Source organism: Molothrus ater, chromosome 10 (genome assembly GCF_012460135.2).
Source record: "Molothrus ater isolate BHLD 08-10-18 breed brown headed cowbird chromosome 10, BPBGC_Mater_1.1, whole genome shotgun sequence".
Lineage (NCBI taxonomy): Eukaryota > Metazoa > Chordata > Aves > Passeriformes > Icteridae > Molothrus > Molothrus ater.
The window spans coordinates 7,350,854-7,373,121 of NC_050487.2; the positions used below are offsets into that span (position 1 = coordinate 7,350,854).

The 22,268-nt window shown below is 42.4% G+C and overlaps 1 protein-coding gene across 1 annotated transcript in view; it reads left to right on the forward strand.

Annotated features, from left to right (window-relative positions):
- The first annotated feature begins 11,153 nt into the window (after nt 1–11,153).
- The window catches only part of PXYLP1 (2-phosphoxylose phosphatase 1), a 33,675-nt gene continuing 22,560 nt past the window's right edge, over nt 11,154–22,268 (forward strand). Inside the window, 1 exon segment of the mRNA XM_036389198.1 lies at nt 11,154–11,492. Within this exon segment, the coding sequence (XP_036245091.1) occupies nt 11,414–11,492 (79 nt within the window). The 5' untranslated portion in view covers nt 11,154–11,413.

A 22,268-nucleotide genomic window follows, 5' to 3' on the forward strand; every position in this document is an offset into this window, starting at 1 on the left:
AAGTTACACAGAGACAGAATTGGAAACAGTTGCTCATAAAGCTGTGCAAAGGCTGATGATGACTGAAGGTCTCTGTAGCAGTTTTCCAGGATGATACTAGGAATGCTGTACAGACTGTGACATGCTTCATATTCTGTTAAAATCAGGCTGAATCCCAAAGTGAGTCCCCTGAAGCAAGCATGTAGCTTTGCACACTATTTAGGGCAGATGAATTTGGGAAATTTTATTGTCTAAAACTTGTAGGGGAGGATACATGAGTCTTGACTTAAGTCAATGTAGGAGCACATGGCTTGTTTTGTTCCATTTGGTTTAGGTTAGAATTCAAAATTCTTGTTCTTGTTTGTCTTGAAAATATTAGATATTCTCTGATTACAGCTGGGTGAGGCATTTTCTTGTTCCGTGAAGAAATATAAGAGTGGGAAGGTGTACTGTGACAAATGGCATTTACAATTCTTTTTGAAAAAACAGATAATGCCTGAATCATCAATGTAATGGTTCATCCTAAGCAGCAAGAAAGAGCTTTTTTTTTTTTTTTGCATTGTGCAAGCTGATAATAGAAACATTTGCCAGGAGGGCTACAAAGGTAGATGGTAAGTGTGTGATTAGGCTCTAAGTGGTTCTGATGACAGGCAGAGGATTCAGAGCAAGATTGACAGGCTATTTCATATTGATTAGAGAAGTAAACTGGGTTTTGAAAAGATAGACAGCTGGCATATTTCTTAACTGATTTTTGGAAGCTGACATAATTAGGCTTATTTGTTTGTGCTACATGGTGAGCACTTTCAGAATGGCTGTCTGGAAATACTCATCAGGGGCTGTTTTTCAGCTGATCCATTCATAGTTTCTTCTGCCACCCAAAACTTCAGCATGAACCAAGAATGAAGTCAGTTTCCCCTGAAATTGTCACACTCATGGTTTGCCTTGTGAAGATAAAACCACAGACAGCACAGTTGTGTGTCAGGGTGTGCACTGATGAATGTCCCCGTTACCTGGGGGTGGAGGGTGCTGTGCTGTGCCTTGCTGCTGCTGGCAGTGCTGATGGGGACCCTGCAGACACACAGCTGGTACCCTCAGTGCTTAATCACTGTTAAAAGGACAGAGTGATGCTGGCACAGGTTCTTGCACTTTGCCCTGCATTTCTCATGCATTATTCTCCTTCCCTGTGTCTGTGGTTGTGATGTTGGTTTGTTGATTGCTCCTGAGTCTGAACACAGCCTTGTGTTTCTTTGAAGACCTTTGGGTACCTTCATGGGGAGCTTCTGTGGGCTGATAAAATGTAAAACCAGCTAAGCAAATAAAGCAACAGAACTGGAGCCAAAGGGCCCTTCCAAGGGAATGCTGGGACGTGATGTTTAATGCCAGCACTGTTTACCTAAACCTATTTTTATTTTTCCTTTTGAAGCAATAACTCTCCTGTCTGCACCTGTGTGTTCAGCTGTCTCTCTGTGTAAGATGATGTGTTCCTAGTGGTTAGCTTGTGCTGCTGCCATGAGGATCCAGGGAAGAGCCAGGCATGCCCTTTTGCCAGCAGCGTGGCACTTTTCCCAGTTTGTTGCCTGTGTTATTCCCCATTCAGCTCTCAAGCAGCCAGGCGAGTTGGCAGCTGTGCAGAGTGCTGTGGGGAGGAAAGGGCAGCAGAAAATGCTGACTGTGTGCTAATGCATCTGTGTAATCACCATTCTGGGGTTAGATTGCAGGAAGATGACAAAACTGCTGAAGAAAGTATGTTTAATCTTTTATTTTTTTCCTCTCCAGTATGAGTTGCAGTGGGTAATAGTAGAATGTGTGGAGAAGCACAAGTTTTCCATTTGGAACAGAAGTGTGTATCTGCCCTGTAATTTTGAATCCTTGAGATTTTATGGAAGCGGTTGAATATGGAAGTTTTAGGTGACCTGACATATAAAACCAGGGTGGAACAGATCTCATGCAGGGCTATAGGCAGAAGAAGAATCTTTTGGGATAAGGGTCAAAATATAGCTTGAGCACAAGGACAGGATAGAGTGGAAATGTGATGGGTAAAAATCCATGTCATCCCTTCCATCCCTCTTGCAACACTACCAGGTTGTTGCACTGCCATTTTCCACATCTATAATTAAGCTAATTTAGTAAAATGGTGTTTTACTGCCTGGAAGGCTCTCAGCAGTGGCCAAATCAGCAGAGGTAAAATGGTGAATTTTGGGGTGAGAGTGGTGAGTGGTGCATTTCCCCCTGACAGCTGTGGGGGAATGGCTGGGGCACTGGGTTCAGATTCTGGCAGTTCCGCAGAGGGTGAGTGTGAAGGACCAGGTGAAGGTGGGACACAAGACAGGATGGAGAGTGGGCTGAAGAGAGAAAGGCTCCCTAAATCCATTCAGTTTGGATACTGTGAGCAAATCAACCTGTGTGGGCCCCTGAGGTCTGTGGGTGTGTAACTTCCACCAGCAGGATATGTATGTGTGAGCTAGGGTATAAACTGACCCAGGATAAGGTCATTTGGAATGAAAAGAAGTGCAGATTTGGGAACTCAGATCACATTCTGAAATCAAATCTAACCTGAGTGGAAGAGCTGACAAGCAGTGAAAAACACTGTCCTTAATGCTAACATCATCTTGAACATTACATGGGATAAATTTGACTCAGTGTGGGAAAATAAGCATTTCTCTGTGTTTATGAGGTTTCTTCACTGATCTGTTTATTCCACTTGTCTTCCCTGGTTGTTCACAACAGGCTTTGAGTGCATCCCTGCAATGTTTACTTTCAAAGTTAGTGCCAGAAGAAGTTATTTGCCTCAGGACACAGCCCCTGACACTGGGGCACAGGGAGGCTCAGGAAACATGCACAGGGGAGTGTTCTAGCACGAGATGGAGTTGTTCAAACAATTCAAACTGTAACAAGTAAAACCTTAACTTAAAAACAAACCCCAAAAATAATTTAATGATTTAAGCATGTTAACTGCTTTGCCTTTGTGTGCTTTTTTGGAGCTGTGATGTTATCTGATCAGCCACTGGCTGTGATCTGGGGGTGATTAGGACCTATGCCTATAGTTATGAGCATATGGCATATGGCTTTTAAATGGTAAGTTTAAAATAATTACATCCTGGTGCTGTTTTTAAAGAATTATTTAATTATCTCTATGTTCTAGAATGGTTTTGCTTCCAGTTAATATTCACTTCTGGCCTGGAGCCATCAAAATCATAAGGTTTCCTTCAAGTTTCATAATAATGTTAAAATAGAGTTGCTCAGTTTCCTTTAAGGAAGTAAAAGAACTTCCTTTGCTTTGAGTTTTACTTTCTCTGCAGTTCAAAGGCTTGTATGACCTAGTATTGCATAGGAAAGGGAGTAGGAATATGGGGACGTTCCTGAAGTGCACAACAGAGACTTGGGCTTCTGACAGATTTTCCTGGGTATTAAAATTTGGTTCAAGCAGAGCCTCCAAAGTGCTGTGCTGGACTGATGGGTTGGTATTGACTTCAAGTTTTTTAAGACTTCTACACAGTAGTGTAGGACATTGATCTTATTTCCAACCAAAAGGAGATAATCAAAGCCAGATCAAAACACTTACTGAAAAGTTTGTCTGAACTGAGGCATCTCTTGAGCTAAGGGTTTACGTGGTCCAAAGGAAACCAAAGTTAAGGACACCTACTCCTGGAAGTATTTAATGATCTCCATTTGCTGTTCAAATGAGTAAACCATGTGAAACCTATAAAGTCATAGCTGGAAAACCAAAGGCCAAAGCAGAGGGACTTTCAACAATTCATAAAAGGAATATGAAAATAAGAGAAGAGATTTTAAGCTAGCAAAGAAACTGCAGTGGTCTCTTCAGTAGTTAAGATTTGGGTATGCCATGAAGTCTGACTTTTTAAACAGAGGAATTGCTTGTGATCCATTGTTATTTGAACTCTGTTGAAGGCTTTGTAATTTGACAGATTTTATTATAGATTGGATTTTATTGGTAGACTGTAACACACCAGAGAAGCTTCTCTGTGGTCTGAGGGAAGCAGTTCATGCTGTATCTTGTTCTGTCCAAAATGCAGCTTCAGATTCAAACCCACATCCATCTTCAGGGATTGTGCTGCACTCAGAGCCCTTAGAGCAGCATTGGCTGTGCCAAGCAGACATTTCTGGGAAGGAGCTCAGAGATTCCTGTGGGTGCTGTGTGGAGCTTTCCTTGGCATTTTCCATGCTGGAGAGCAGAGCTCAGGCATGGAGGTTCCTACCTGGGCTCTGAGCCCCCAGAGTGAAGTGACTAATGCATCAGTGACTAAAAGTATGAATCAAAAGGGAGAGCATGTGTGAGCTGGCAAGTGTGAATTTTGCTGCTGACCACTGTTTTGTCCTCTGGTCTAAACAGATGTCTAAATCTGTGAGAAAGCAGAACATAAAGGACTCTGCAGACAGCTTGGAATAAACATTCCATAATTGTTTCTATGTGCAGCCCTGCCTTTTCCCTTTGTTTACTGTCAGAGCTAATTTAGACTTTTGTTATGTTCCTCCAGGCAGGGGTATGTCATCCCTGTGTCCTGGCTGATGGGAACACTGGATATTCTGTGTCAACAGCCCAGTGAAGCTGGTAGGAGCAAAAATGCCTTTGCTGCCAGGGTGCTGCCAGAGCCTGGGCACAAAGGCAGCAAGCTGGCTCCAAGCTGAGCCTCTAAAGGAAAAGTGTTCTGGGAGAAAAGGAGACTGAATTTATAGTGGTTTTATTTATTTATTTTTAATGAAAGGATGTACAGGATGCAGAAATAGTATTTGAATTGCAACTGTTGGAGAACTTCTCTCACATATACTGATAATTCTAGGAATAGCAGAGAGCATGGAGAAGGAAAACAGTGTTCTGGGGCAATGACTTCATCCCCAAAGAATCAGATATTTATAGTATCTTATATTTTGAAACTATGTTTTTTATCTCTAAATTAATTCATGTATTTACTTATATTTTTCTTATTAATAGTTCTAGGAACCACTGATTATGTAGAAACTGCAGTACTGATCCCATTTAGAGAATTCATGTCAGAAATTATTGTGCTTGGTTTAAAAAAACACCCCTGTGTTGGTATTCAAGCGTTTATAAGGGTATTTGCAGCTCACAATTATGGCATTTCTTCAAAGGTACTTGTCTGAATTCTCAGAAACATTTGGTTTTAGAAGTGTTTCTTTACAAGACGATTAGTGGTCAGAGTACAGGGAGGTAAGATGACACACCTAAATGGTTTGCTGTGCAAGGGTGAAAAAACCAATTAAAATCCAACACTTCAAGATCTTTGCATGCTTTTTTAACAGTTCTTATGCCTTTTTTTTTTTACTCACTTATGTTTGTTCAAGATAACATGGGCATCATTTCATCAGAAAATTGATGAATTGAAATTCCAGAAACTGGAGATTTCTGGCTGCAGAATAAGTCAACTTCCAATGCTGTGAAACTCATAAAGAATAGTTGCAGTGTTCTAAGGTTACACTGCATTAACTATAACATTAATGCACAAAACTTAAACATAGATGTCTCTGTGTGACTGTGTTTATTGGCCACTTTCAGGAGATTCATAGACTGGTGGGTTCTAAGTTCAGTAAAACAAATACATTCTAAAGGACTTAGACTGGCAAAATCAAATGCAAACCCAAACTATGCAAACACTTGTTCTGCTCACATCTCTTGGCATCTGTATCTGAGAGAAGGCAGCTCCTAATGGTGACTGAGTAGGACAGAACTGAGAAGAAGGAAAGCCCTCTGAGGGATGCAAACTGAAGGTGGCTTTTCTAGCTTTTCCAGTGTGAAACTTTACAAGAGTCCTGCTCAAACTTGAAAGCTGCTTAGGAGAAAGAAGTGTTTAAAATGTTCACCAGTTTGTCTGCTTGTGCACCTTGAGGTTTAAAAGCTTAGATTTTGGAGTCAAGAGAACCCTGTATTTTGAGAGCAGTGTGTTATCTTTGAGGTGTGTCAATGCTCAGCCTGGCTGGGGGTCCCTTCATCACTTCTGTGTGCTCAGCACTCATCAGGCTTACTAAATTCAGGGGTAAATCTGCTGCACAGGGAAGGTGAGCGCTGCACAGAGGAGCAGAATTGTTCAAGTAAGATCTGTTTGATCCCTTGCCTTGTGTGAAGTGGGAGCTCATGCTGCTCACTTGAAAGGCTGGGCGCTACTGCTGGGCCACTGCAATAGCTCTGCACCGTGCAGGACCAGCTGTGCCACCATGGGGATTTTGGAACTGCCTAGGTAAGGAGGAAACTTGCAAATGGAAGACAAGAAAAATGTGGATGTGGACATTTTCATGTGATAAAATATATTAAACTTCAGTGTCTTAGCTGTCTTTCTTTTTAAATCAGATACTTGTTGGTAAAATGTTAAGTGATTAAAAAATAGAATTATCTTCTAAGTAACTGTTAGTTTTTACGTATTAACTGTAGCCATGCTCTATTGGACAGGCACTTGCTTCTTGCTGTTTCCATGCTTTACTTGTGGAGTGGTACAAATTGTCCTTTTTATCAGGGCTTACTTTATCTTCACTTAGGTGTTGGGGGGTTTTTTTGTATGTGTGGTTTTTTGTTTGTTTTTGTTTCATGAGGCTGCTGACCTGTTTGTACTTTCATTTGAGTTTTGTGTGGCCTGTGGTTACTGACTTCCAGTTTAACTCATGGGGTGGGTGGGCTAACACAATTAACACTACTGAGCAGGTTTTATTTAATATTTTCAATGATGAACCAGTTTTACTCTTTTTAGAAATGCATTTATTTGCACCAAGTGTTGTGACCTATTTTTCTTAAATGCTTTTTTTTTAAAAAAAGAGTATGTTTCTTGTTTTTTTCCAATGGGAAAATGGAGAATTGTGCTGAACAGTATCCCAGATGCTGTGTTACTTTGTGATGCTGTGCAAAATGCACCCTCAGTGTTGCAGGGATCATATGTGCAATTTAAATTGCTGCTGCTACAGTGACTGCAGGGGTTTTGTGAGGGTTTCCTCACTGTGACAATTACAAGCATCAGTAACCAAGCAGGTCATGCTGACCAGAGAATTGGTTCTGCTGCATGTTCCCATTTCCACTCTGTTCTGGTTCTTGCCATGGGTCTTTATATCTCTGGTCCATTTGGTCATGATCAGAAAATCCCAGCCACTGCTTTGCATTCCTGCAGGAAAAAAATGCAAATCACTTGCAAAGTGCCAAAGAAATGGTTTGGATTGTGCCATTTGCTGACACAACTGTTTTCTGTAGTTGCTAATTCAAGAGTATGAGCTCACTGTCTGAAGTTGTCTGGGGGCTGGACTTGGGAGTAGATGAAAAATTGCCTGGTAGGCTGCTGCCCAGTGGCTGGGGAGTCATTGGTGGAGCAGCACGAGTTAAAGTGAAAGTCAAGGCAGAACTTCTCATTATAACTGATCAGGAGTTGTCATCTTTATTTCAGATGCCTTCAAAACAAGCTTTGTCAAAAAGTAAGCCTACAGATGCAAATGAAAGGCAAAAGATAGATCAAAAAGAAATGATAGTTAAAATCTCTTATGCAGTGTAGAGGTATCAGACTAATGGGTGGGTCCCTCTGTCATTCTGTGACCTGTTCTAAAACTACCTATGAATGTTACTCCAAATCAACCTTATATTGTCTGTGGGCTTTTTGTTCTTCCTCCCACACTCTATAAGCTTGCTCCAAAATACACTTTTCTCTGTCTTTGGCACATAGTTATTTACAGACTGAGCATTGCCTTCCTTTTGGGGCAAAGTCTCCATTTGTCTTTGCTGGTTTTTTCATTGTGACCACTTTTGCCATCTTATGTTTCAGTAGACAATGTCATTTTGATGCAGCACATCAGATAAATACAGTAATTTTATTGAGGCAGACTTTGAGGAGTACTATTGATTATTTATGGAGACATGCTGTTTTAATCAAGTAAACTCATTTAAGCTGTCATGGTGAGTCAGTATAATTCTGTGCTTATGCTTCATGCTGGAGAGTAGGTTTGTATTATAGATGATGTTGGTGATTTAGAGGATGTAACAGCATCAGTCAATTGGCACAGGAGTTTGGCAGTGCTGGTTTAGTGTCTCATATAATCTCACAAGTGCTTTGAAAGCATTGATGTAAAGTTATTTTCAGGGCCTGACTTAAACAAAAGAAGTGTAGCCAGTCTGGAAATGCCTTGTCTCCGGTTTGCTGAGTTGCTGGTGCTGCCAGGGGAGGTTCTGTGTGATGCCCTGGCTGGCAGTGCCCCTCCAGTGCTGAGCAGAATGTAGGTTAGTGCTGCCAGCTGCTCTGCCTGCCTGGGCTGCAGGCTGCCTGCCTCTCTCCCAGCATTTCTGGGTAGTTAATAATTTTTCCTGACTCCCTGGGCTGGCCTTCACCATAAGGCTGTTTTTACCTTTGTGTGAGCATGCAATTACACCTTCCACCAGCACTTGTGTGAGGTTAGGTAAATACTGAGGGTGCTCTGAGTGCTGTGAGCCATTCTGGCATGTTTTGATGAGTTGAGAATTTGGATTGTGTTTAAAAGGAAAAGTTCCATTCTCTGGATAGGTATGTAGGTAGGTATGCTGCAAAAGGTGACTGAGAAGGAGCCTTTTACTTACCTGCATTTCATTGTAGGATGCTTTATTAATGACTATCCTTATGATTTTCTAAACTGTTTAAGTGTGCCACATTTAAAATTAGTGTGACTGAAATGTTTGGAGTTGTAAAAGTCACCTTTATCAAGTACTGCATTTCTACAATAGAAACAGAATTGTGGAATTGTTTAGGTTGGAGAAGGTCAAGTCCAACCGTCCCCCAGCACTGCCAAAGCCACCAGCAAACCCTGTCCCTGAGCACCACATCCACAGGTCTGTTGAATCCCTCCAGGATGCTGCCTCCACCACTGACTGCCCTGGGCAGCCTCTGAAGAAATTTTCCCTAATATCCAATCTAAACCTCCCTGTCTCAGAGATGAGCATCAATCACTGCATTTTGGGCAGGAGCTGCTGCTCCTGGCACTGAGTGCCACCTCACTGTGGTGCTCAGTGCCCTCCAAAAGCAGTGGGTGCTTCCTTGGCTCTGAACCACATTTCTGGAGCCAGCCAGGTGCTGCTGTCAGCTGCTGTGGGATATCCCTTGCTGTGGATGGAACCATCCCTTCCTGGTGTGGAGATGTTGGGGCTGAGCAGGGCCTGCACTCTGTCTGGGTAAACAGATGAGGATCAGCAGTGCCTGAATGCCAGGTTAGCAGGGGATGCTCTGCACTGCTCCTGCTCTCTGATAGTCTGTCCTGCACCCCCCAGCTGTGTTCTGCTCTGTGGTTTGTTTTGTTTCATCTGCATGTAAGAATAGGTTTTGTGGGAAGATAAGGTTGGTTTGCTTTTATTTCTCCCCCCTCCATGCTTTGTTTTACCATTTTTAGCTTAGCAATGCTCCCTTCAGTGAGTGCCCACAGTGGTTATTGCACTCCTCGTGTGCCAGCCTGGAGGAGCAGAGGCTCCAGGATTGTCTCACATCCCTTCACCTGCTTCCCTGCTGCTTCTTGCCGAGGAGGAGCTGATGGCAAATTGTGTTGACAGGCTTTTAATTAACAGCTTCTCAGCAGGAGCTGTTCCTATGCCTCATAAGTCACAACAGAGCAGCTTTTAATTTGTTAGCAAGCCAAAGTGTATTCAAAAGAAAAATCTTTCCACTTTGTAATTTCTTGAATGATGCCTTTCACACTCAATGTGAAATGATCTTGCAATTAAGGCTTAAAGCTCATTAAGCTTACTCAGGAAAACATTTTGCTAATATGAAGCGTGTAAGATCTCCTATTTTTCAGTCTTTAATTTTTCTTTTTTGTGGCAGCTTTATTTTGTGCAACAACAGTATTAATCTGTGTAGACTGTGCACAAGACCTCTTGTTCCTGAGAGCTTTTTAAAAGATTTTACCTTCTCCTTCCTGCTAAGTCTATTTTTTGCCTTTTCCTGTGGTTCCTTCTGTTGTCCCATCTGTTTGGTTGAACTGCTTTATTCTCTCCTGGTGTTTGACATACACTAATCCTTTTACCTTCTATCCTTCACAGCTTTGTTGAATTGCAGTGTGTAGTTCAGTTTTGCTTCTGCCTGCCCTTCACTAGGATGTTCCAGGATAAGCTATGATTTTTTGAAATTGAGAACTGTTGAAAATTGTTCCTTCCAACTTTCCCCCCCCCCTCTTTTTACTTTATTTTTATTACTGCTTGCACATGCCATTTATGGTGCTGTTAGCCTTTGGGAAAAATACTGTAATGACTCTGGTTTCTTGCTTCTCAGAATCTCCAGATCTTTCCATTTTTCCACAGTTTCCAAAAGCTGTAAAGGTAGTTGTCCAAGTAAAATGAGTTGGAAAGACCTCAGTCCTGCAAAATGTATGTGTATAATGGATTTCACTTACTGCAATCACACAACTCTTTTCAATACCAGCCCCAGTGGGTAAAATAAGTTCAGTGGCTCCTGAGACCTTTTTAAATACCACTAAGAAAATTAATTGGAGAGGAAGGGAATGGTGTAGAAAAAAAAAATCAGGATTTTGCGGTTGTGGTTTTATCAGCACTCAGAGATTAAAATCTAAGATGGTTCATTTTTGGAGTCCAGAAGAGTTTTGGTAAGCAAATATATATTAATTACATGTGTATGTAAGACTTGTCACTCTCAAAAGCAGGAAAAATAAAGAGAGGCCTCTTTCTGTGAGGAAATAAGTTCTGGGGCAAAAAGAAACAGTGGAGGGGAAAAAAAGTTACTTTCTGTCAACAGGTTTGAATGTTCTGTCATAAACAGAACTCAGTTCAAAGGATCTGGGAATCTCAGAAGAGTTCTTTCAAGACTAACCAATTTCCTGCAGCACACTCTCAGTGCTAGGAGGAGGCATCTCTTACATGTAAGAGCAGCTGGTTGTTTAAAAACAAAGAAAAGGCATGTAAAGGGGGAGAGCAACCCCTTCTCATACTTATTTAGAGCAGTTTTCCACAGGAGAACGTACATCTGTGAAAACAGGGCACTTGAGCAAATTCTGTACTCTTCAGAATGTCATTTTGCAAGGAAAAGTGTGTTTGAAAGTTTTCAGGAGAGGGCTTGGTTTTTTTTGTATTTTTATTTTTGCAATGACTAACAACTGCTGAGGCGTTATTAAATTTTGTTTACTGTGTAGTGGGACTGACAGCTTTTATTACTCTATCTTAAGAATTGTGAATGTGAGTATTAACCTTGTGTTAGTAGGAGCAAGCTTAATTTTATGGAAAATAGAAATCTTTTTTATTTACCTGAAAGTTTTGTTGTGGAAATACAGTTAATCCTATTGTTAGGGTGAAGGCCACTTCTCCATTCTGTTGTTGCCAATTTGAATTGCCTATGTTCTTGACTTTATAGAATAACTGATGCTTCCACATGTAAAATATATATTTGCCTCTATTTTGTTGTTTGCAGGAACCACAGATATCTGAAGATGAAGCCATGAGGAGTGAGCAGAGTGAATAATAATGCTTTTCCGAAACCGCTTTCTGTTCTTGCTGGCCTTGGCAGCCTTGTTAGCCTTTCTGAGCCTCAGTCTGCAATTCTGTAAGTGTCCTCATGTTTGTTTTCGACATATGGTGCTCTATAGGTGGGTTTAAATATTTCCATGATTACATGTTGTTTAAGCATTCTTTCTTTATTGAAATACTTGGGGTTTATTTTGGGTTTTTTTGTTTGTTTGTAATGATTTTTGTTTGCATGTTTTCCAAAAAAGTAAGAAACAGTTTTGTGTGCTGTGTAGGAATCTAAATAATCTAGAGAGTTCAAATCAGGCTACTGTATTAAAAAAAACAAAAACAACAGAACAAAAACCTGCATTTTGTAGTGCAGTTAAGTAATTGAGTGTGATTGAATCCTTCCATGAAAGTAGGCAAACGACATTGGAGTGAAAACTGCTGCAATTCCAATTTTACATTGCATCAGACCAGATGGGATTTAGGAAACTGCTCTGAGAGGTTTGAGTGCTGGAACTTCTCCTGGTTTGTACCCTCCCATCAGGGAACTTCAGGCAGTTGGATTGGTTCATCAGAAGTGGGTGGTTTGTTCAAGAGCAGATAAATTGTGTTGTGCCTCCGAGGGGCAGTGCAGGTGACAGATGGGCGCTGTGCCCTGGGCCTGTTATCACCTGCTGCAGCAGAGAGAACATTTATAGCTGAAGCCATGTCTTGGGATCATGTGGTCTGTACCAGTTAATGCACAGCAATGTAGTAAGTTGCTGTCAGAAGGCAAGTAAAAGTACAGCCCACAGGATAGGATAACATTCTTTGTTGTTCTTGTCATGTTCATTGTGTGTTACTGAGCACAGTCCTTCTGGGCTGTGCTTTTTTCTGCGCAGTGTAAAAACCCCCAAACCCAAAAGGTTACATTAGAATTAGAATGTGTCTTTTGTACATGACAATTTCAAAAAAGGGGGGGAGAGAAGATGAAAGAAACTTTGTGGTTTTCTGTTGTTATTTTAGGGTGCTTAAACTCATCTGCATGTCATTAAGGGATCTGTGGCTCTGAATTGCTTTTTCAGCCTCCTCTTGGCACCAGCCATGGCTCTGATTGCAGCTTGTTTTGCCCTTTTGGCTCATTATAGCTCTGCCCTTGATGCTGTAGGGTCAGTTGTGAATTGTGCATAGGGTGAAGGTCCTGCAAGAGCTGCAGCTGAAACATGAAACTTAATTGTTAACTAAATGAGTTTTATTTAGAGATGAGGAGGTAGGCATTTAGGAGAGTGAATCACATTTCATCTAAAGATAAAATGATTTTCTGCTTAATTAGAACATAACATTTCTGCTAGAGATAAGGATGTTTGAGAAGAGCTTTAAAAAGCATGTAAGCTGCTGGAGGCAGCCAAGGTGGAGCTCAGTGCCAATACCAACACTGATAGAGAGACCTTTACACCATGAGAACTGCAGGACAGTCTGCTGGGAGCCAAGACATCCAGGTAGCCTGATACTTTAACTTCTGCCAGCTTCAGGATGTAGAGCAATTAGTCCAAACTTGGGGCAAAGTCCATCTCCACAGCAAAACCAAAAACTTTTTAGATCTTCTTGTGCTTCTAGGTGAGCTGTGCCAGCTGGGCACCCTGCAGCTTCAGGTGCAGTGCTAGCACTTGTTGTTTTATCAGGAACTTTGTCACAGCCTCATCAGTGCCTGTTTCTGTCAGGAAACACTGATTTTTCACATCCTCAGAATAACTGTGGAACTTTGAGATGGGTGAGTCTGGCTGGTCTCAGCTTTCTTCAACACCAAAATTAGCACAAACCCCTCCTCCATCCAGCACTTACAACTTCTTTCAAATATGTAAAATTTGAGCTGTTTTACCCCCACTTAGGCAGAGCATTCTGCTACAGGCCCCTCATGACAAGACAGAAACTGAGATCTGGAGCAATTCCCCAGTGGAGCTGGTGCAGGGTCTGGAGCACAAGTGTGGTGAGGAGTGGCTGAGGCAGCTGGGAGTGTTTAGCCTGGAGAAAAGGAGGCTCAGGGGGATTTTATCGCTTGCTACAGCTACCCAAAAGGAGGTTGTACCCAAAAGGAGGTGGGGATCAGTCTCTTCTTCCAGGACAAGAGGAAATAGTCTCAAGTTGTGCCAGGGGAGGTTTATATTGAGTATTCGGAAAAATGTCTTCACCAGAGGTGTGGTTTGGCATTGAACAGCCTGCTCAGGGCAGTGGTGGAGCCACCATCCCTGGAGGAATCTCAAAGACATGTAGATGTGGCACTTGGGGTCATGGTTTGGTGCTGAACACAGTGGTGCTGGGTTAATGGTTGGTGTTGATCTTAGAGATCTTTTCCAGCCTAAATTATTGATAATATGGTTTATGTTTGTGGAATGAAAATGATTGTTTATACATTTAGACTCAGGAAAATGCCCAAGCCACTGATTTATTTTGTTTTGTTAGAAGGGAGGTACCTCCTGAAGCATTTGGAGTGGAAATGAATGTTTTATGCTGTTGTGAGATTGTGAATCTCTGTTAGCAAGCAGAGCACAGCTTTGTGGAGGAGGGCTGGTAATTTTAAAATATGCTACTGCTTTTCTGAGCATGAAGTGCTTAAAATGTCTGTTCCTTTCTGTCATAAATTTGTTTATAAAAGCAAAACAGTAACACTAAATGTATACTTATACAAGTGGTACATATCTTCTATTTTCAAACTTCTTCTTTAGAGCAGAGCATAACTCCTGTAAGCACTTGATATTTTATCCCTCTTATCCACATGTGGAACTGTGGCATTTGAAGCCAGACTTGTGAATTTTAGCTGACTGAGGCAAAGGGAGTAGTAAAGGGCAAGCTCAGCTGTTTTTCTGTAGGTTCTGATTCAATATTACAAACAGCCCACACTGGGCTGGCTGACAAGGTCACAGTCTGGCTCCTGCTTCAGCTGTGAGGGTTCAGGAATTGCTTGCAGCAGTTTGCCACCCAGTCAAACAGAAAAGGATGCTGGTTGACTTTAATGTGCTCTGCTGGGAAGGACCTGGAACTGTTTTGTGAGCAGTGATTTCTGCAGCCACCATGGGGTGGAGATGGTGGGTGGTCGTGTGAGCAGTCCCAGTCAGTCTGTCCTTGCTTGTAAGACAAACTCCTGAGGCACTTGTTTCAGAGCTAATAGCTGTCACATCTCGAGTTCAGCACAAGGAGAGAAGTGCTGGGGAAAACAACCAGGGCAGGACCTCAGAATCTTCAGTGTTGGTAGCTGGGGATGAACCCAGGATTGATAAAAAACTCTGTCCCCTGTTGTGATGTTTGGTTATTCTTGGTCCCTTTCTTTTCTCTTATGGTTTCTGAGTTCTGTATTCTGCTTTCCTGTGCTGTTTTCACCACAAGGCCGGTGCTTTCTGTGGACACTCACAGCTCAACTCACAGGGTAGATCCTGGAGAAAACTTCCCCCAAAGGCTCTCTGAACAGCTCTGAGAGCTAGAGGTGTTCTCTCCCATCAGCAGTCTGAGGATGGACATGGAGCAGCTGGCCAGGAGCCGGGTCAGGAGCTGCCCTCACTCTGTCCCAGGGTGGGGCAGGCAGCTCCTGGAGCACTTGGTTTGTGTTTGTCACATGTGTGTGCTGGCTTGGCTGGCTGCATCAAATGCCAGCTGCAATTCCTTCATCTCCTCACCCTGGCTAGAAGGAGACGTGTAAGCAGATTGCTGCACAGCTGGGGACTCCTTTTAAACTATAACAGTCATTCTTCAAGGTGATGTGGTGCTGTGGATCCTGTGAGACACAATCCTTCCTGCCAGGATCCTCTGTCCTGTACATCTTGGGCAGTGGGGCCCTTGGCTGGTTCTGCTGCTCATGTCCTTGAACAGGAGCAAAAGGCCCAGGGGCTCTGTTGAGCTTTGTCTGCCTATGGGGCTTGCTGCTTTCCTGGGAATTTCACAAGGAGCAGTAGGGTAGGGGAGCTGGCTTCAGGAAGTCCTACTGTTTTCAAGCTCTGTGTGTTTATTGAGATAAATAATGCCACATCTTTTTTTTTTTCCTGAACATTCCTGGTGGATGATGGGAGAAATGCATTTGAAACACATTTGAAAATTTACTAGGATATTTTAATACCTATTCATAGTTTTGTCAGATTTGGTTACCATTTGTAGTAGGCACATAGAAGACTTTTAACAAGGAGTTTATACTTGCTGGAAAGGTACAAGCCTTAACAGTTCTAGGCATCTTTAATATAATTGTGTGGCCTGGACTTCAAAACAAAAGGCTGGGGCCAGATGTGCCCTCAAATTCAGTTTTGCTATTAATGCATTGTACAGAGTTAAACTTGGAGAAATCTGCAATAGAGGGAACCTCTCTTTAATGGCAAATGCCACTGGATTTTGTACTTGTTTGAATTTTTACATAGTGTAGGAAAATGACAGTGTTAAAAGTTAACATGAAAGAAATGTTCCAGTGCTGGCTAGAAAAATACTCTGATGTCTCTAATGGATAATTATATCAATAGAACATTTTTGTTTGGGAAGCCCATTGGATTGGGAAACTGGTTGACTTCCAAACCAAATATGACTGGCAGATTAAAGTTTTATTAGGAATTGTCATTGTTTCCCTCTTGTTTTATGTTTTGGGGCCAGATCTACAGAAAATAGTGGAGAAGTATTTTTCTTATAGTGTTGATTAGTCCACATATGTTTTTATTTTTCTCTTCCTTGTTTATGTAAATGGGCACGATGGTAAAACAATTTAAAACTTCAGCATTAGAGACAAAAGGAGAACTGGTTTTGATAGACTTGTCAGTTAAAGCTGTCCTAAAATGTAATTATCTTGTTTTTATCTAGAGTTTTCAGTGTTTCACTTTATCAGAAAAACTGCAGAATGGAAAGATGAGCTGTTCTAGACGGTGTATTTTTGTCTCTGTAAATATTATCTATAATGCTGTTGACTAAAACTGGGCAGTTTCCTTCTGTACAAACACAGAATATACGTAGGGACACTTCATTCTTTTTTTGCCAGAAGAAGAGGTTGCAGTGGCTGAGGTCTTTGTTCCTGCTCTGTGCTGTGTGACTGCCTGGAGCAGTGCAAAGGGAAGGTAAATGCAGTGGCTGGGGGCACCTCTTGCAGTTCAGGGACAGAGGATGCACCTGCATCCAAAGGATGTGTCAGAATTCAGCTGTGGTCCTGCAGCCTCCAACTAAGGAGGTGAGACAGAATTTAGGACCCTGTCAATGTTAATTGCATTGGTTAGCCCTTAGGTCAGCTCAGGAACAGGAGTTTACAAGTAGGTCTGAAGAGCAGCCTTCTTTTTGCTCCAGGGATTGGTACCTGAGAACCCAATTACTGGGCAAACACCGGCCTTTCATGACATTCATTAGAAACATCTGTGACTGGCAGCAGACGGCCTCAAGGTGGGACTCCTTGAATAAACCTTGGCTGAACAAAATGGAAAGGCAATTTAAAAGCTGTCTGTTAGAATGCCATGTGTACACTCTGTAAAATTTGCTTGACAATGGTTTTTTTACTCTGCAATCAAAGGCACAGAAATTAATTTTTCCATGAAGTAAATACTTTTTGGTTTAATTTTTGTCCGTATTTACTGAAAGCCTAAGGAAAAAAGTAACAGTTAAGAGAAGAGGACTAAAATGATAGTGGGAAAGCATCCCTTTCTACAGGGTTGTTTTTTATAACCCTGTGGCTGACATCCATTCCAGACTGTCCTTCTGAGGGCTCTGGCTCTCAGGCAGCCCTTGCCCATGGAGCTTCTCTTCTGGTTTAGAGTTTGTTTTCCTACATCCTTGGATACTTTGATCAGTGGCTTAGGCTTGCCTTTTGATAAAAAGGATTTTGGTGACTGCCACTGCTTTTTAGGATGTTGGCCACTGCCCCAGCAGGGTGCTGGTTCCCATGTAAAGTGTGGAGAGCTGTTTTATGGGTTTTTGGGAGTTTTTAAAAAATACTTTCTCTGCCTCAATGGGTCATGCTTGGGTGTTGGTGTATCAGCATGTCTGGAAGGGACATTTTGCTGCTCCAGTAATAATTTCCCTCTACTTTCTGTCATTTGGTTTCACACTGGAGGTTTTGGTTTTAAAGATGAGTCACAGGAAACAGAAATTGGGATTTTCCACAGAGAAAAGCAGAAGAGTTTTATTTTGTTGGCTTGAGCTTTGCCAGCAGCTCTTACTTGAGGACAGTGTGGGCATCATGTGCAGCACTGACGTGTTTGGGGTTTAGCCTGAGATCTCACCAAGGCTTCCTGCAGCCCCTGCTGGGAGCCAGAGCCCTGGGGCAGTGGCTGCTCAGGTGGGGATTGCATTTTGCTGGTGTATCCAAGTAACTATATTTAAAAACCCACAGCTTTAGAATTCTTGATGTAGAGAACTTGTTTTTGTCATGTGTTACCAGCATGTGAAATTAAAAGGAGAACAGATATCTCCCTTCATGAATTTTGCCTTCAAGCTCATAAGCATGGCAAATTTTCCACTCATGAGAAATCTCTCTGGGTTTTGCTCTTCAGAAGTGCTAATTTAATCTGAATTTAAGATTAAAGGGAAAAACGACCCACAAATAATAAATCCAAGGCTCTGTGTATTTTAGCAACAAATGAAGAGAGCTAACTGTAAATACAGATGTGGTTAGTTGGACTGTATTGTAGCAGAATTAATATGAAGTGTTAAGGCACATGTTTGATGGCTACTATACAGTTGATTCTGTAGTGGTAGGTCAGGTGATTGATTTATTTATATATTAGCAAATTCTATTTTGTCATTAAACCAGTTCTCTGCCTTTCCTTTTTCACAGCTCTTGAAAGTAGAGTCTGGCTGCCTTACAGGTCAATGCAGGCATGTTTGAGAATGGCATGTTTGTCTTTTAAATAAAATAAAATTATTCCTAGGATTTTTCCATATGTTACTTGTATACTAAGCTATGTTTTAACAACTGAAACATTGTTTTTAAATTTGGATATTCACCCTATTTTGCTTATTGAAATAGCAGAAGGAGAGTATTGTTTTAATGTGCAGCTGTTCCATTCTGTGTAAATGGTGAGTCAGAGTTAGCTCACACAGGTGAAATCTGCACAGTGTAAAGCCTCAGTTCTCCCAGGAGCATGGCTCCTCTCTGTGGGGTTTGCATGCTGGCTCGTGTTTGGGGTTTCCAGGATAGCTGATGGCAGAGTGGGGTTTGCATGCTGGCTCTTGTTTGGGGTTTCCAGGATAGCTGATGGCAGAGTGGGGTTTGCATTCTGGCTCGTGTTTGGGGTTTCCAGGATAGCTGATGGCAGAGTGGGGTTTGGGGTTTCCAGGATAGCTGATGGCAGTGTGGGGTTTGCATGCTGGCTCGTGTTTGGGGTTTCCAGGATAGCTGATGGCAGTGTGGGGTTTGGGGTTTCCAGGATAGCTGATGGCAGAGTGGGGTTTGCATGCTGGCTCGTGTTTGGGGTTTCCAGGATAGCAGAATGCAGAGTGGGGCCCCGTGCCCAGCCCTGACTGCCAGGGCTCTCTGGGAGAAGGCTCTGGGCTTTGCTCACCTGTGGGTGAGGCAGCCAAGGCAGAGCTCACCTGTGTGTGGTTCTGCCCTCCCTGCTGGGTGTTCTCTTGGGGCTGGCTGGGCACTGGGCAGTGACTCTAATCCCTGAAGTTTGCTCTTTCCATAAGCAATTGCTCAGCTGATCATCCCCTTGCTACAGGGCTGCTTTCCCTTGTACTCCAGTTTTACTCATGTTTTACAGAGATGGTGACATCAAAACAAAACCTGCATGTCTTAAGCTTTGTTTTAGTAAGAGTCTTTTGTTAATCTTTTGCTGACCACTCTGATTTTTGAACAGTTTTCTGAGAATTCACAATCATTCACACTTTATTAGCTTTATCTCTCTTATTTTACTTTTACCAAAGATTTTAGGACAATGTTATCCATTAATTGCAAATGAGTTCATCATACTTTAATAATTTGCTGTCCTTTGTTTGAGATTTGGGTTCTGCATCCTTATCAGATAATATTCTGACTCACATTTCCCTTCTCTCCTTGTTCAGTGAGCAGAGTTTCAACAGGACAGTATCAGGAAAACTACTTTAATATCACTGGGTTTGCAGGTTGTGCTTTCCCTCTTTCTAGACCATGTGCAGTCTTCTGAAAAGCATGGAGGGCTACTTAAACTTCATGTTTGATGATAGGTTTGTTTCTCTGAGCTGTCCTTTGTTCTTGCCTTAATCCCCACTGTGCTGCTGCAAATGAAAACCATTGGGGTTTATGGATGTGCTGGTTCCACTGTGTGTATCTGAAAGAGAGATGCTTAATATGCTTCATACAGTTGTTCATGTTTCTCCTTAGTCCTTTTAATTTTTCTCTTGTGAGTTGTCTTTCAGGCAGTTTTGTTCTTTTCTCTGTGCTTTTGCAGGAATATCATTGCTGAAATGATACAGTGACTGACTTAATCCAAAGTGTCTTGTCGCTTGACTGTAAAGATTTTTGAAAAATTTATTGTGTGTTCTTGGGCATGTGGAGTTTCTGTGATTAATGAAGTGTCTCAAACTGCACTGATTTTGAAGACTTTAATGCCTAGAGGCAGTTTTTTATTGCCTTTTGTTTTTTCTAATAAGAATAATCTCTGTTCCCAAAACTAGTTCCCTTCTGGCTTTTCAAAGCTCACTCTCTGAGAGCAAAGCAGTGCTTGTACATACTAAATGGCATTGTGGTTTATTTTAAATGAGGCAGGGTCTAAGTAGTTTGTATTTAAAAACTGGGGCTTTTGTGGACTTGCTGCAGTGAAATACGAAGTCTTGTAAAATTCAAGTGATCTCTCTTCATTACTTTTGTGAGATGGCTGGATTAAAAGAGCTGGAAACATATGTGGTGTAATTTTGGATTTACCAACTGTGCACATTAATGCTGAATGAAGACAAGAAATAAGATTCACTGTCTTCCCCTAAGCTGTTTTATGGCAGGAGTCCCAAAGATACCAATAATTCTCTGATCCAGAGAGCACTGCTCTGAGTTCCTGGGATTAATGACTGTCAAGGAAGGCATCCCCAGCACAAAAATCTGTCAGGTTCTACTGTATTAAATATGTTTTGAGGTTTGCTGCTGGCAAATCCATGGCAGCTTTCTGTGCCTTGGCCTGGTGTTGACAAGGACAAACAAGAGAGCTGGCTTGGCTTGGGTAAGCAGTGGCATATGGTGTTGAGATCACTTCCCTGAGCAGGTCACTTTGTGGACAGAAAGCAGTTGGGATTAGATGTGAAACAGAAAAGTGCTAATTTAATGCAGTAGTGAAAATATTGATTTGAATTTGTAAGGCTTTTTATCTTGGAAGGACAGTGCTGTAGAGAAGTGCCAGATGTCTGTGGGCTGTGTCTGACTGATGCCATTAACATATGAGGCGCTTGGTGCCCTGTGCCTTGGGCTGGCAGAGCTTTGATCTCTGCCTCCAGCCAGGTGTGAGGCAGGGATGCTGCAGGGAGGGCAGGGACAGGTCAGGAGAGGCCCTTACCAGTGAGCTGATGTAGTTTGCAGCAGCCCAGAAGCTGCTGCCTTGGTGTTTTAACACCAGGGGATCAATACTCGTGAAGATGTGGTGGGTAGAGCTAAGGTATGGTTTTAAGTCTCTTTATTTCTCTGTTTTCCCTGTGTATTTTGGGATTCTGGATGTTCCAGTACACATCCTAATGACAGTTGACTTGAGTGTCCAAAGACATTTTGGGATGAGTCTGAGGAGACTGAGTCTCCCCGTTCTTAGTCTGGGGAGAGCCCTAAGGAAAACAGGCACCTAGGCTGAGAGAAAGGAGAAGTGCATGCTTGTCCTTTGTGCAGGGAGGGCTTCAGCTGTGGAGAGCTCATGTCAGCAGCAGATTGCTGGGTAACAGAACAGCAGCAACTCTTGAACCATCTTGAACTCTGCTTTATGGGGTGTGTTTTTGTATCATGCCCAGCTGCTGTAGATGAAAGGATCACTGAAGCCTGAGGATTTGTAGCCCATGTTCCTGAGAAAATACTTTTTGCTGTGTGTTTTTCTGCTGTGCTGAATCTTCTTGGCTGCTGTGTTGGTGTTCAGTTCATGTGTGAAATCTGCCAAGCATCCTTTTTTCAGTCATGTTGCAATTGCTGCTGCACAGCTTCCCACTCCACTATTTGTGGGACTCATACAGGACAAAAGGAAAGAAAAAACCAAGCAAACCCCAAACTAAAAGCCAAGGTCCCCACCCCCTGGAAAAGGATGGCAGAAGCACTCAGTGCAGTGTATATCAGTGTAGAGCAGTTGATCTTTAATTTGGGACAATACTATGGAAATGGGAAGAGTTGCCAACTGTTTCTGAACACAGCTGATAAAAGCTGTTTGGAAAATCTGTTCCAGGACAATTCAGTTGGATTAGTTCATTTAGCTGGTGCTGAGTTCTGTAGACAGAAGCAGGACAGTGCTTTAAAATCTTCTGCAGTGCTCATGACTCTTGTTGGATAAACAGCAGTGGCTGGATCTACTGTATTTATAAAAATCGTGCTCAGGCCACAATTCCCCCCTGTTTAGTCTTTGTGTATTTAAGCCTTGTTTGGTGGCCCCCAGGACACTGATTTGGCACAGATGAAGTCTTCTCACAGCATGATGAGATGTGGCAGCTCTCAGCAATAGGAGGGACTTGTCCAGAGCCTGGTGGTTTATTGCCCCTCTCACTTGGCAGTGCCACTGAGGCTGTGGTGGCCCAGGACTGACATAATTGTGTCATTGCAAGCACTGCTGGGCTCTTTTTGCATCTTGTCACTGAACAACCTGGAGAAGGAGCACGGTGTGACTTGAGCAATGTGTTTATAGAGCAGCAAATCCATCTGTTTGTCTGGGTGCCTCATAGGAGCCTCCCCCACTCCCCCCAGACCAAGTGCAGAGCCAAGCCATGGTGGGTAATTAGTGACATGCTG